The sequence below is a fragment of the Ischnura elegans genome, chromosome 8 (assembly GCF_921293095.1).
Source record: "Ischnura elegans chromosome 8, ioIscEleg1.1, whole genome shotgun sequence".
NCBI lineage: Eukaryota > Metazoa > Arthropoda > Insecta > Odonata > Coenagrionidae > Ischnura > Ischnura elegans.
In genome coordinates, this window is record NC_060253.1 from 2580590 (window position 1) to 2593651 (window position 13062).

The 13062-nt window shown below is 37.7% G+C and overlaps 1 protein-coding gene across 3 annotated transcripts in view; it reads left to right on the top strand.

Annotated features, from left to right (window-relative positions):
• LOC124164579 (polypeptide N-acetylgalactosaminyltransferase 35A-like) overlaps nt 1-12718 on the top strand; it is a 43560-nt gene extending 30842 nt beyond the window's left edge. Inside the window, exons 9-11 of one of the 3 annotated variants that reach the window (XM_046541977.1) lie at nt 2116-2220; nt 3493-3559; nt 4004-4073. In XM_046541977.1, coding sequence (XP_046397933.1) covers nt 2116-2220; nt 3493-3528 — 141 coding nt within the window. In that variant the 3' untranslated portion in view covers nt 3529-3559; nt 4004-4073. Of the gene's footprint in view, nt 1-2115; nt 2221-3492; nt 3560-4003; nt 4136-9407; nt 9448-9936 lie in introns of those variants that run through there. The other 2 variants (XM_046541976.1, XM_046541975.1) reach the window with 2 other exon arrangements.
• Nucleotides 12719-13062: the final 344 nt, after the last annotated feature.

The following is a 13062-nucleotide window of genomic DNA, read 5'->3' on the forward strand; positions in this document are numbered from 1 at the left end:
TTTAACAAGAATACCAAAATGTTCTTTGATATCGTGTCTTATTTTTTGTTTCCAGCATTATGATAGTGGTAATTAATCACAAATAACAGCAACAGCACTTTCAACCTTCAGTAATGAAGGCATTATATGCTTATACTTACTAGTAATAGGTGTGAGTTTACGAAGAAAAATTAACAATTTATGCATGAATTTGTAATGCACTGGTCCGAGGATTAAATATAAAAATTTAGGAGTGCATAACTGTCATTTGAAAAATAAAATAAATGAAAATGTTACTTGAGCAAAAATAGAATATATGTAGCTACGTTTCGCAAAAAAATATTTTGAAGCAAAAAAAGTATAACATAATGATTCATTAACTCACCCAAATTGAAGGGAGACGAAGGAAACAAAGAAGATCAAAACACAGGATCGGGATATTTACAGCTCCTGAATTCTGCAATCGATTATTTGCTGCTGGAGTATCTTGTGTAGGGAGTAATAAGAAGAAATAATGAATGCATGGTACATGGGTGTTTTAAATAAAAATAGGATCTATGCACAATAAATGATAAAAAATGCATTCAATGCTTCATCGCCGTATTTCATCGCTAGTTAGTGAAGAATATTCGAAGAATATTTTGGATAACGACAATTTATCGCCGTAAAAGTCAACAAAAAAATTAACTGAAAATTTTCATTTTCTTTTTACTTGAAAAACATAAACCTAATTATCAAAATACATACCCATAACACATTTATCAACACACAATTAGGTAAATAAAAGGCAAATCACGCATATTTACAACAGAAAATGAAATAGAACAAGGAAAAAAAATGTTTACGTACCTCCAAGTGAAAGAGTCTTCGACCATAATATTCACCCCAGCAAGAAGAACTGACCTTCCCCAAGCGATGATAGGAGTGTAACTGACGGCTTTGAGCCTGCAAGAGCCCCTCTGAACGACTTGGACGCAGTGGTGCCGCTATCAAAGCCGCCGGGTATGGGACGTGAATTCACGTCGGGCCGCCATTAGCTAGGAATCGCTGGACGTGAATTCACGTCCAGCCGTGCAGAAAGGGTTAAATGACCACTGTGTGAGGCCACCTTGGTGCAAGGCTATGAGCGCTGCTATGATGCAGGCTACTAGCAGGTAGAAGAGTACCCTGCTAGCAGGTAGCTTGGCTTAAATAAGGATTATTAATACCCTATCCAACGAAGGGAACTTTCTGACCATAGGCAATTTTAATAGGTGATTATTATAGGGATGTTTCCCTGAGCTCTGTGCCTCATGCATGCATTGGTAATCTCAGACGATATAAAATTCCTGATTACTTGTATTGAATGTAGGTCCCTGTGATGTCGCGTGGAGTGGCATCGCACGGGTGCCAATCTGGCCTTTTTCAAATGAAGTTAAAATTGACCATTAACATTCGTCTAAACTGGGATATCTAAAACCAAATAATTTGTATATAATGAATGCACTAGTGGTGGGTAATGAATCGTAATCAATGCCTTCCGTTTCCTTAGATGATGGAAACTACCCTATTCAGTGGCCTTGTGAATTTCGTGTGGTTACATAAACAGAGGAATAGCGTGAAATATCATTTTGCATTGGAAGGATAAATAGCAGGGATGTGTTAGTTAGAATGGAGAAATTAGAGCTATGATCTATTTTGCGCATGTAATTTCGAGCGAGCATCAATTTCGCATATTCATCCTGGGAAAAAATTTTCTCTGCTAATCCTGTTTGTGTCTGCTGTAGAGCCTACCAATTAATTTATAATGTATGGCAATCAAGTCAGTGATCTAGGGGCAGTGCAACCTCATCTAACAGCTGCTGTGAAATATCTCAATTTGGACAGTTTGAATCATGGGTGGGTAATATGTACCACCAAGGAATACAATACAATTGAGTTTGATAGGAGGGTCATGCAGACCCACAATTGTGACCTACTGGTGTGCTGCGATGAGCATGCTGAAATGTACCATCCAGATCCAATGCTTTTGAATTGAAGTGTGTTTGTGGATCTTTGTATCCCTGGGATATGCCCAACCACCCCTAACATGTACCGTTATCTGGAGTGTGAGTGTCATATATCAATGTGTTAAATTCATAATGTTTGTCTCTGCAGCTCCGTCTCGTTGGAACAAATTTATGCATGCAGAGTGAGAAGGAGGTGCTCAAGAGCAAAGGAGCTGCCGTCATCCTCAAAACTTGTGTCAGGGTGAAAAATCAGGTATGACAATTGTGCAGTTTCACCCACCACTCATTATGCCATTGCTAGGCAGTTTCCTAGACATGTGGAATATAGGTATTGGTGATGCCCTGCAATTCGAAGTTATGCATGCAAGGCTTTGAGGAGGAATTTTCAAAAAATGGCAATGTTAAGTTATTCTTAAAGGACAGTAATAAATTCAACAGATTCAGACGTGATATTATAAAAGTTCTTCATATAAGAAAAGAATCAAATGTTTTGTCTTTAGACTTTGTAACATAACATAAACAAGCCACCATATTGTTTTTATATAATTTAAAACTGACAATGGTAGTGAGGGACGGGGGGATTGTTGTGAAGGAAAACGGGGAGTTGTGTATGGAGAGTCGAAGGAGGCAGACGTGTTTAAAGGAAGGATCGGGAGAGGGACTAAGAAAGGTGGCGGTGTAGCAGAGAAAGGAAGAGAAAGCAGATAAGGGGAGGCGCCTACGAGAGGAGAAGAGAGCGGGAGGAGGGGAATACGGCGGAACTCAGGATCCACGTGGGTGCAGTTCATGGCGGTGGTTCAGTGAGTGGTGGTGGTAGATATAAATGGAATTGTGATATCATGGTGGCTTTTGATGTTGGTTTTATGCTCTAAGTTTCAAAATATAGAGTTTGTTTCGAATCGTATTGGAATTATTTGTTTATAAAGCAGCGAAGATTTTAAAAAGTTACAACTTATAATGTGTACACTGCATTTTGGCTCAGCAAGTCATCATTTTGTAAAGGACCTCATCATCAGCTGCACTCTAAGTCTGAACTGACAAGGAGACATCCCCTAAGTGATGTTCGGGATCTGGATGCAGATGTTATTTTCTGAAACTATATAGGTAAGGTAGAAAAAGTGTCACGGCTTTCTTCCCCATAGGCCCGGGTTCGAGAGATATTCGCATGTAAAGATTTTGCGCAGCATGACTTCGCTTGAGTGATCGCCACCTCTTATCGACAGCCGTGGTGGCGTGGTCTGGGGTGCTAGTCCCCTAACCTGTAGTGGGTGTCCTGGGTTCAAGTCCCAGTGTTGGCAATACTTTTTTCTCTCTTCTAATTTTTGAAATCACTGTTACAACTCATCCCCATTTGTTTTATTTAGTTACTTAGCGATTTTTTTATTTTCATATCAATTTATGGATTTTAAATGAAACTCCGAACTGTGCCTTACACTTTGGCGATGTCACCTTGTGAGTGTAGTGACTTGTATGAAACTTTTAATGTTCTTATACAAATGAATTTATGACTGAAAATTTGTTTCAGTATTATCATCAGTATGCAGTAGTGATGAAGAAGTGAAGACAAACATTAAAATAGGGAAACAAAAACTGTGAGTGGTGAATGTATTCCATCACGTTTTTGGGGAAGCAATGCAAGATGGCAAGAGATAAATTATCCTCCCCTGGCAAAGGGAGCATTGCACCAAAAGAAAGATTTGCAGTCTTTAGAATGTAGCTGCCCTCTGTACAACAAAATAAATTGGGTCTCGATTATCCCCCCATGAATGGGATGGAGAAATGATGCCATGAACTGAATTGGAATCAAAACCGACAAAATATTGAAAACAGCCCACCCTTAATTTTGGCATTTTGCATCTATCCGCCATATTATTTCCTTAAGTAGTTGTATTTTTCATAATGTTTGAGGAAACATTTTGTTACTCTAATGGTAATTTTATGATGTTTCTTTTAGTCCGCACTTAAAATGTAACGTATAACGTGCTTGTGCATTCTCCACATCTGGCATTAGTTTTGAAACATGGTTCTTTTTGCAGATATGGTTCCAAACTGACAAGAATGAGTTGATCCTGGCCCAACTGTTTTGTCTTGATGCATCAGGAGCTGCACCTCGTTTGTCTAAATGCCATGAAATGGGTGGAGATCAAGAGTGGAAGGTGCACAGTCAAGTGAGTAATTTCCTCTGTGCTTCACTGTATTGATATGTATCACCTCCCGTGCTTTGAAACAAGTCCTTTTACTCATTTACATATTTGTGAGTCATAATTCTACTTGATACACTGTTAGTCAGTGAAGAGTTAGTCTTAGAAGAACCTTTTTCAATTTTCCATCTTTCAAAAAAGTTCCTCCGCAGGCCAGGCAATCCATTGAGTTAAAGGCATCGTTTTTCCCTGAGGCTCTTTGCTTTTCACTCCATGATTCACGGGTTGGTCAACATGCCAATGTTTAATGCTAATTACCAATAATGATTAGCTACTGTAAAATGAATTACTGTAAACAGTAGTTACATGGATGTGGTAATTGATGAATTAAGCCATAATGAATGTAAACTGGAAGTGAAAGAAATCTATTGCTTCCAAAGAACAAGATTCCACAGCCAAATGGCATGCATTCCTATATTTAGAAGATGTGACACCAAAGATGTGTAGGAAGTTACCAAAAGATGGAGCCGAAGCAGCGTTTTATGATGCATCAAATCTGAGGAACATGCACGAATGATGAAATCCCAAATGAGGAGAAACATCCCTAGTTATGGACCAAAATGTGCATGCAGTGCATGGGGTACTCACAGGGCACAAGTCATGAGAATGGCTGGATGAACGCCAAGCGTTTGTGAAGCATTACCTTAGAAACGCCTCACATTCTGTGAAACATATTTTAGAAAATGGGCACAACAGTGAATTTTATGTATATGGAAATATTGCATGCTGAAAACAAAGGGTTAAAACTTGTTGTGTACGTGCTAAGGAAAGTATTGTATATGAATATTTGTACTCCTCCCTTACACTTGCATGCATCAGAGGGAGAGAAACCCTTGCTTGCCCTCAGCCTTTCTCTAACGGACAAACTCCGCATCTCCTCACCGTCCGCATGGAGACTCTCTCATGGTAACCAAATACTTTGTACCTACTTATATACATATGTGCGTACGAGGGTTGTTTAATAGTTCCTTAGAGTCTCTGAGAATTTGCCCTCTTGGTATCAAAAATTAATGTTAACCAGAAAGCAGCCCTCGTGATTACTATCGCCGCTAAAAAAGGTAGAACGCTGAAAGTTAAGCATTTGTATGAAATTCTGCCATAGCTCTATAGGGTCGTATCATATATCGTTTTACTTGTTGTTTATTCGGCTACAACAATGAACCACTAAACATTGTTTAAACGTAAGCGTGTAGCTTCAACGGTCAAAAGAGTGAAGAAGAACAGGTGAAAAACGATGAGAACGGCAAAACGGCCCTCTTCTTCATCTCGTCACGGGCAACATATTTGATTGGTGCACTTCATTGAATTTTTTAGAGGGAGGGAATGACATCCATGCATTACAAAGACCCTTTAAAATTAAACTTTAAAACCATTCATTGATTTTTGAAATGGCCAAAAGGTAGATTTCAATTTCTGAGGTTTAGAAGAGTACATGTATATTGAAGTTGAGTATGCTATTTGTAAAAGATATTTCTAAGCTTTTCATGTTAGGAGATGTTTATTTTGTTCCTCTTACTTAAAATAAACCAAAAAGAGGAAGATTGCCCCGTGGCAATCCACTCTACCAAAACAACGATTTTCGTTTTTTTTTTCTGGTTTATTTCAAGTAAGAAGAAGCTGTCGACATCTTGAGCTTAAGCGTACATGCAATATCGCTTTGATGCTCTCCTTTTTCAAAGCAAAATCTCCATTTCAATTTCTCTTCTAGGTTTATGCCTGTTCTTGATAACTTCTTTATTTTTCTATCCACATTCCTATTTTTTGCCATTGGTTTTTACTCTGTACGGTTCTATCAAAATCACCTTCTGCGCGTCATATGTGCTCCGTCATATGGTCAGGTGCTTAGTTATATATATGCACTAATGTGATAACAGTTTTTACAAAGGTAGTGCCAAGAAACACCAGGCCATCACAATGGAACAAAAGATCAAAATACACCCATGCCTCACTTAGCGCAATTTTAATTTGCACTATTTCGAAAATTTTTGCAAATTCATTCCTCAGGGAAACTTCCCAACACTGCATTGCCTAATCAAAATAAAATAACCTTAACATACTCTGGATAAAACATAAAAAAACTTCACAGCCTGAATTTCACAGTGCTTTGCCGGGAACGGCAGCTGACAATAAATTGTTTTGGCTGAAAGCTGCCTCAATGTAGCTCCGTGTGTGTTTCACGGCATAGATGGCGCATCACCGCTTTTTGCCGCTTTCAGACGGCCGCCCATTTCAATCCGGCCCGGCGGTGTGCTGTGTATGGCGTGAAATATGCACTGTGCCACCTTGAGGCTACTTCCAGATGCGACGAATTTTTGCTGCCCGCTGTTCTCGTCACGGCACCATGAAATTCAGGCTGCTTTCAAACGAGACATCTCTATGGATTTCACAGTGCTGTGTGTGGACGGTGGCCCGTGGAAATTTGTTGCATCGGAAAGCAGCCAATGCAGCGAAAAAATTTGCAACTTTTGCAATGATTTTTTCTCTGTGGATCTTTCGCACGATTGTGCATTGCGGGTGACTCCCGTAAAAGTTTGTGGCATCATATGCTCAGCAGTCCAGCAACACCTTGTTCTGTAGTGTCCGAAAATATCCACAGGGAAGAATGACGCCTCGGTAGCATAACTGGCTGAAGCACTCGACCGGAAATCGGGGGATCCAGGTTCGAATCCTGGTCAAGGCGAATGATTCTTTCTCTGCGGATCTTTCGCACGATTGTGCATTGCGGGTGACTCCCGTAAAAGTTATCACTGCGGCTAGTCCCGGTATACTTTAAACTATACAACAAATTACCTCATAATATTAAATGTCTTCCACCTGTACTATTAACCCTCATATGGATTTACAAAATTAGTTACGTCGATGGATTTACGGCGCCGCAGCGTCATCTTTTGCTATTATCTTTCAAAGTTAACCTGAGTTTTCTAGTTTTCTGATTGAAAATGGTAATTACATCTATTATCTTTATTTCTCACCGTGTGTTGCTAGATTTAAACCCTTATTTTTGAAGTTATAACAAAAAATCTTGAACGCTGCATTCTTTTCCATTTGTTGCCGTAATGCTCTCTATTTCAGTTCCCTTTGTCTGTTATTTTCGAATAAAAGTTTTAATTTCTTCTGTAATGGTTGTTTGAAATATTTTTCTGATGTGCAGTGCTGGACAAACTCCGCTTTTTAATGTTTATATTTATATGTATCTAAATGCTAAAAATGAGGACCGAATAAAATTCGTGTACGCCCATATGATATAATTTTGCTTCACTGCGTCCAACCATATATTATGTATATCTTTGCAGTGTCTATAGAAGGATAAGTTATTAAACGTTAATAATGGAACAGCTGTAGGTGAAGTGAGAAGAGATGAGTATTACTTTTGTGATTTTTACAAGATTCTAGCATTCAAGGCAAATCTTACGAATATTCTGGGAGCTTATATCCTGCAATTAAAAAAATCAAGTCTTATGGGTTTTGAAATATAACAATGGGATAATTAGCGACGTGTCAAAGAACCCAACGCCGCTTCGGAGGTAGAGCTAGAAGAGCCGCTATTTTTTTTCCTACCGCGGAGCCCCATTCCCTCACTGAGGATGTTTCCTTAGTGATGGATGGGTAAATGTGATGCGTGGTAGTGCACCAGATGAGGTTTTACTCCTGGATTGGTGGGAAATCCAAAAAAATAGTATCTTAGAAGTATGGGTTATAGGTGGTAGGGAAGAAGGAAAGAGGCGCCTATTTTCTTTCGTCCAGCTCTGCGTGAGGGACTGATGGAAGAATGTTCCGGGGTGACAAAAATACCCTCAAGCTGGGAGGACTTCCCTCATCTTTTCTCTCTCTTTCTCCCTCAGCGTTTTACTGACCCAAGCATTGAGAGTATCTATATGTTCCCACAAAGCTTCCTTATTCGTCATTCACCGCCTTCTTCCCCCCTCCCACAAAACTTGATTGAACTTCTCTCCACCCTAATGACCCACCCGAGCTGGACCTTCTTGGAATGAAGGGAGTGCCACCACAGGGCGTTTTGACAAGGCTTTTGCTCCCTGTCCCTCATGCAGCGATGGGTGAATAAAGAAAAAGCAGGCTTTTGTATCTAATTGCCTCCTTGCACTCCCAACCTTTTTCGCGATAAGGGTTTTCTATGCTTACCTGGCCTAACGATCTGGGTATTCCCTGATCCTTGGCAGTCGACACACTACCATCCCTTCACCTCAAAACAACCTACCTGGCATTCCTTCTCCTTTCTCCTCCTCACCCAACCCTTCACTTCAGTAAAACCCCCAATGAATAAAATATCTGTGCATTTGAGTACACAAAGAAACAAGAAATATATTCACAAATTTTCACTTCACAGTAAATTGTCTATTCTCCTATTCATCATGAAACGATTTTACCATGTAAATACTGAACTAATTGTCAGGAAAAAGGAATTATTTTCTATGACACAATTAGTTGAGTAGTTACCTTGATTTCACGCCAATGTTAAACTGTCACGTCATCGGTAATTATATAAACGCCAGCAATTTTCTATAGACTGTCGTAGCTGCAAAGGAATATTTTCGAATGAGAGGTACAAGACAGTAACCGTGCGATGTGTTCTTCACGGTAGTCGGTGAAACCTCTGAATCTCCTGGCAAGTTACAGTTGCTCATTCAACGAGAAATATTCACACGACGGTGAGGAAGCATTATTCTAGGAATTCGGATAATGCATTGTGTTAACATTTTCTTAGAATTGCTGTTTGGTGTAATTCTAAACAGAGTAACCCTGGGATTTGCCCAAAGGTGACTATCACCACGGCAGGTACGTGGACATGGAGCGGAGAAGGTGCCCAAGCAAAACTAAGTCGGAAGCCATGGAAAAAACAACCTTGGCTAGCCATGAGTTTCTATGAATAATTCTTGTAAAAAGATTAAGTTTTGTCAATGAACATTATAACGAGGCAAACATAATGATTCTTAGCTAAAAGAGAAAGCACATTTGGTATTGTAATATTTTCCTTTTGTTTAACAATTTCATTTTGTTTATAAAGTTCAGAAAATTAAATAACATGATTATAAATGGATTATAGCATTTCATACGAAACATAATTGCTTTGACATTAACATTGAGAGTGCTGTCCCAGACGTAGTGATGAGGAAATACTGAGCGCCGCAGTGGCGCCGTAAATCGAACGACGTAACTTTTTTCATTAGAGGCCAATAAAATGTAAACTATCAACATTATGCAAACAAAATTTTATTTGCAGATGAAGAAAGCAGAAAAAATAGCCTACTGAAAATTGCAACATGATCCATTGGAATGGGAAATTTTTACATCACTTTTAAAACCACGAGTGGCGCAGCGAATCCATATGAGGGTTAAAGAATGGTGTGAAGAAGCATTTGCTGGGAAACTACTGTAGCCTGAAGGATTTCACTGTGGGATCTCTAGTATTCTTTGTCCATCAGCCACGAAGATTGTAACTTTTCCTCTGAACTGTAAAAATTGTAAATATTCCTTGTTGTCAACGGCTTTCAGGAGCAGCTGCGTCTTGCAGCGAAAGCCTACGTTCCATGTAAATATTCCTCATTTATTGTTACTATTTTAATTTATTTTCATTATTTTTTTTGACAACTCCCAATATCACCTGTACATGTGATCTCTAGGAACAATGAAAATTATTCTTATTAAACAGCAGTCATAAAACGTACATAAGGAAATATTCTTTATCCCTGCTATTGGTTTATGACTTTGCCCAACAAAATGTAAATTTGGAATTCAATTTCATTTTTCAGGATGAGATCTCTATTTACAACATGGCTGCTGGGACGTGCTTATCGGCTACTAATTCTACCGTGGATTCACAGCTTGTCATGGAAATGTGCTCCAATTCAGCCCTCCAGAAGTGGGAGCTTGCAAAGTCTAAAATGGTGAAGATGAGATAATTTTTCCGTGGATCCATGATAGAAAATATGAAAGATTTGCTTGAAAATCTTTTATCTTCAAAGTGCAAATGGCTGTGGAATAGAGATGGTTTACTTATATATTATTGTTATGACTTCCAATTATTGTCTCATATTGAGAATATGTAGATGCAATATTAATCCCACCAGGGAACTGGCCCCTTAGTTTATTAGCGATATTTTCCATGGTGTAATTTTTAGAGCATAGAAAGTGGCAACAAATATTTTTAATGGTAGCTTTTTTGATGCATCATCAAAGCAATATTAATATCTCAATAATAGTTTTATCAGTACATACATAGTTGCAAAAATAAAACCATGGTGATCATCAATGTTGGGAATTATGCTAACAGAATTTTCATGACATTGCTATATTTTTTTCTAAATATTTATTTTTAACACCAGCATCTCCCTGTTATTTCTGTTGAAGATGTTATGAAGTATTTATCACCATGGTTTATTAAATTATTGAGATCTACTTTTTTGTAGTAATTAAATTTCAAATTTTGATTCATCATATCTTGAATACCTGTGGCTTTCCATAAATTTGTCAGTATTATGAACATATCCAAATTATAATTTGGCATGTCTTATCAGGTATTTACATGCTAACATCAGTCAATCTTGCATTTATACTTCATAGCAATGCCAGAAAAACATTGGGGGGTTTTGTTGGTGAGGCAAACCCAATATGTAATGTGTGTTTAAATAACCCTTTGTTCATCATAATTATCATCATCAACCTCTGTATTTTCCAAGGACATTGTGGCATAATTTTATCATGAATTAATTATGGGAGAAATGCATGCATATCCAAGGATAATTTGTTGGGCCTGTTTTTATAAGCAAGCCAAAATTAATTTCAAGCAATAAACAATAAATAAATAGTTGGTCTCAAGGGAATAAATTCCAATGGTTGTGATAATCTTTAAATAAAAAGACAGCATAATTGTGCCATAGGTGACATCAGATACATATCTTTCTATCTTAAAATCAATCATTTTTTTTTTACAGCTTTTTCATTATCTTTGCCTATAGCAATTCAGTGCACGATTCAGTACCTCTTTAATGGTCTTGCATTTTTATTGCTACATAAGTTAACCAGTCCTGTATTTGAAGCATATTTTATGAGGAAAACTTAACCCAAGGCATGTTGGGTTGGGCATGTTTTCAATTCTGTGATTTCTCTCAGTTCACTCACGGCTATATTAATTGATCTGCTAACCTGCCAAAATTGGATAAACAATTGCCCAAGTAATCCCTAATGTGGTGGAAAAGTAATTATACTATGGGTTTATTGATCAAATTCATTAATGGTTGAAAATTGCCTACTGATTGTAATACTACCATTTTTTAATGCAGATTAATTTGTTGATATTAATTCACTTTGAATCTCATGCATTAATTTTTTATACATTAATAATTTCATCGAAAAATATTTTTTTTTCATTTCGGTTAGTATGTATTTAAAATGTCATTTTTGTATTTTTTTATGCAACATCTTACTTGAATTCATGTAAAACATGAAGTCTGTTACATTATTATTCTCTCTTACATAATATATATTGTGAAAAGGGTGACCTTTTGTTCATTTTATTGCATTTTATAATCTGCAATTTAAGAAAACAATGTTATTTTTACTCAATTAGCAATAACAATGTAAGTAGTGGTGCTCATAAAAAAATATTTAATGGGAATTCAGATTTGGATGTACATCAAGGCTGCAATTGCATGCAGTAGGCAGGCTTAGGGTTTATTTATGTTCATTCCCAGAAAAATGTACAAATTTCAATGTATTTCATTGTACTAAGTGAATGGAGGTGTTGTGAATTAAGATACAGCAGACTTCTGATAATCTGGCGGTGGATTATCCATGTTACATATTATTCATGCATGAGATTCACACTCCTTTGATATTTCCTTGATCTTTATAAAAAATATAGTCGAACGCAAGTAGGACAGGATAATTGCAGTTTAAAGAAGGCTACACCGGGGTTATTAATTGCTATAGGATTACCTTCATAAAATGGACTTATTTTATGTACTTGCTGAGAAGGGGAGTTTCTCAAGTTAGATTGGACATCTGCTGTAGCATTGCAGAAGACGGTGGGGAAAAAACTCCTAGACTATTTTCGGAACTATTCTTCATTAATTAACTAATGTTGAAAAATGTTAATTAATATTTTTAAATGTATTTTTCATACTGAAAATGTGCAATAATTGCTGTGGCCTTGCATGTGGTTGAATACAACCCAAGGAAACTGGAGACTTCGTCACACTCAGGCATCTTTATGCCATGACGAATGAAGGTCAACCTGGAAAGGAAGCGAACACAGTAGACTCTTATTAATACCAACAACCTCATTACCAAGTTCTCGTTATTACAAAGCAAATCATTGGTGCTGATGAAAAGGGTAATCCAATCTATCATAGAAGAAACGTTATTATGAAATTTTTTTATGACTAAATTACGAACCTCGGTACCTGTGGTTAAAAGAAGAACTTTATTACAAAGTTCCACGAAAAGCAATGGCATTTAGGTGGATATTCACCAAGCTAGGTAATAATGATTGCAACAAATTTAAGTCCATCTTGTGCCCAAGGGCGTCAATTATGGTTCTTTCTTCAGATGGAGATACTTAAGTATGTATCTACGCAACAACATACAATAAGCTACATTCCCATGGAATCATGGTGACCCACTCAATACCGATCGTAAATTGGCTCTCAGATAAGTCCTCTTCTGATGAACATTCGAAAAATTCAAGCGTGCCCGAAATTTCAAATTTAGTACCTTTGGAGTTGGCTGATGCGACTGGCTGTGTGGCGTAGAGGAACTTACACTATGGGCACGGACTGAACAAAGTATCAGTTGATCTGTTGTGAAATCAGGAACTGTTCAGCATTCAGCCCGTTCTTCCTCCCCATGGACAGCGAATTTTTTTCGGCTCCAGCAGC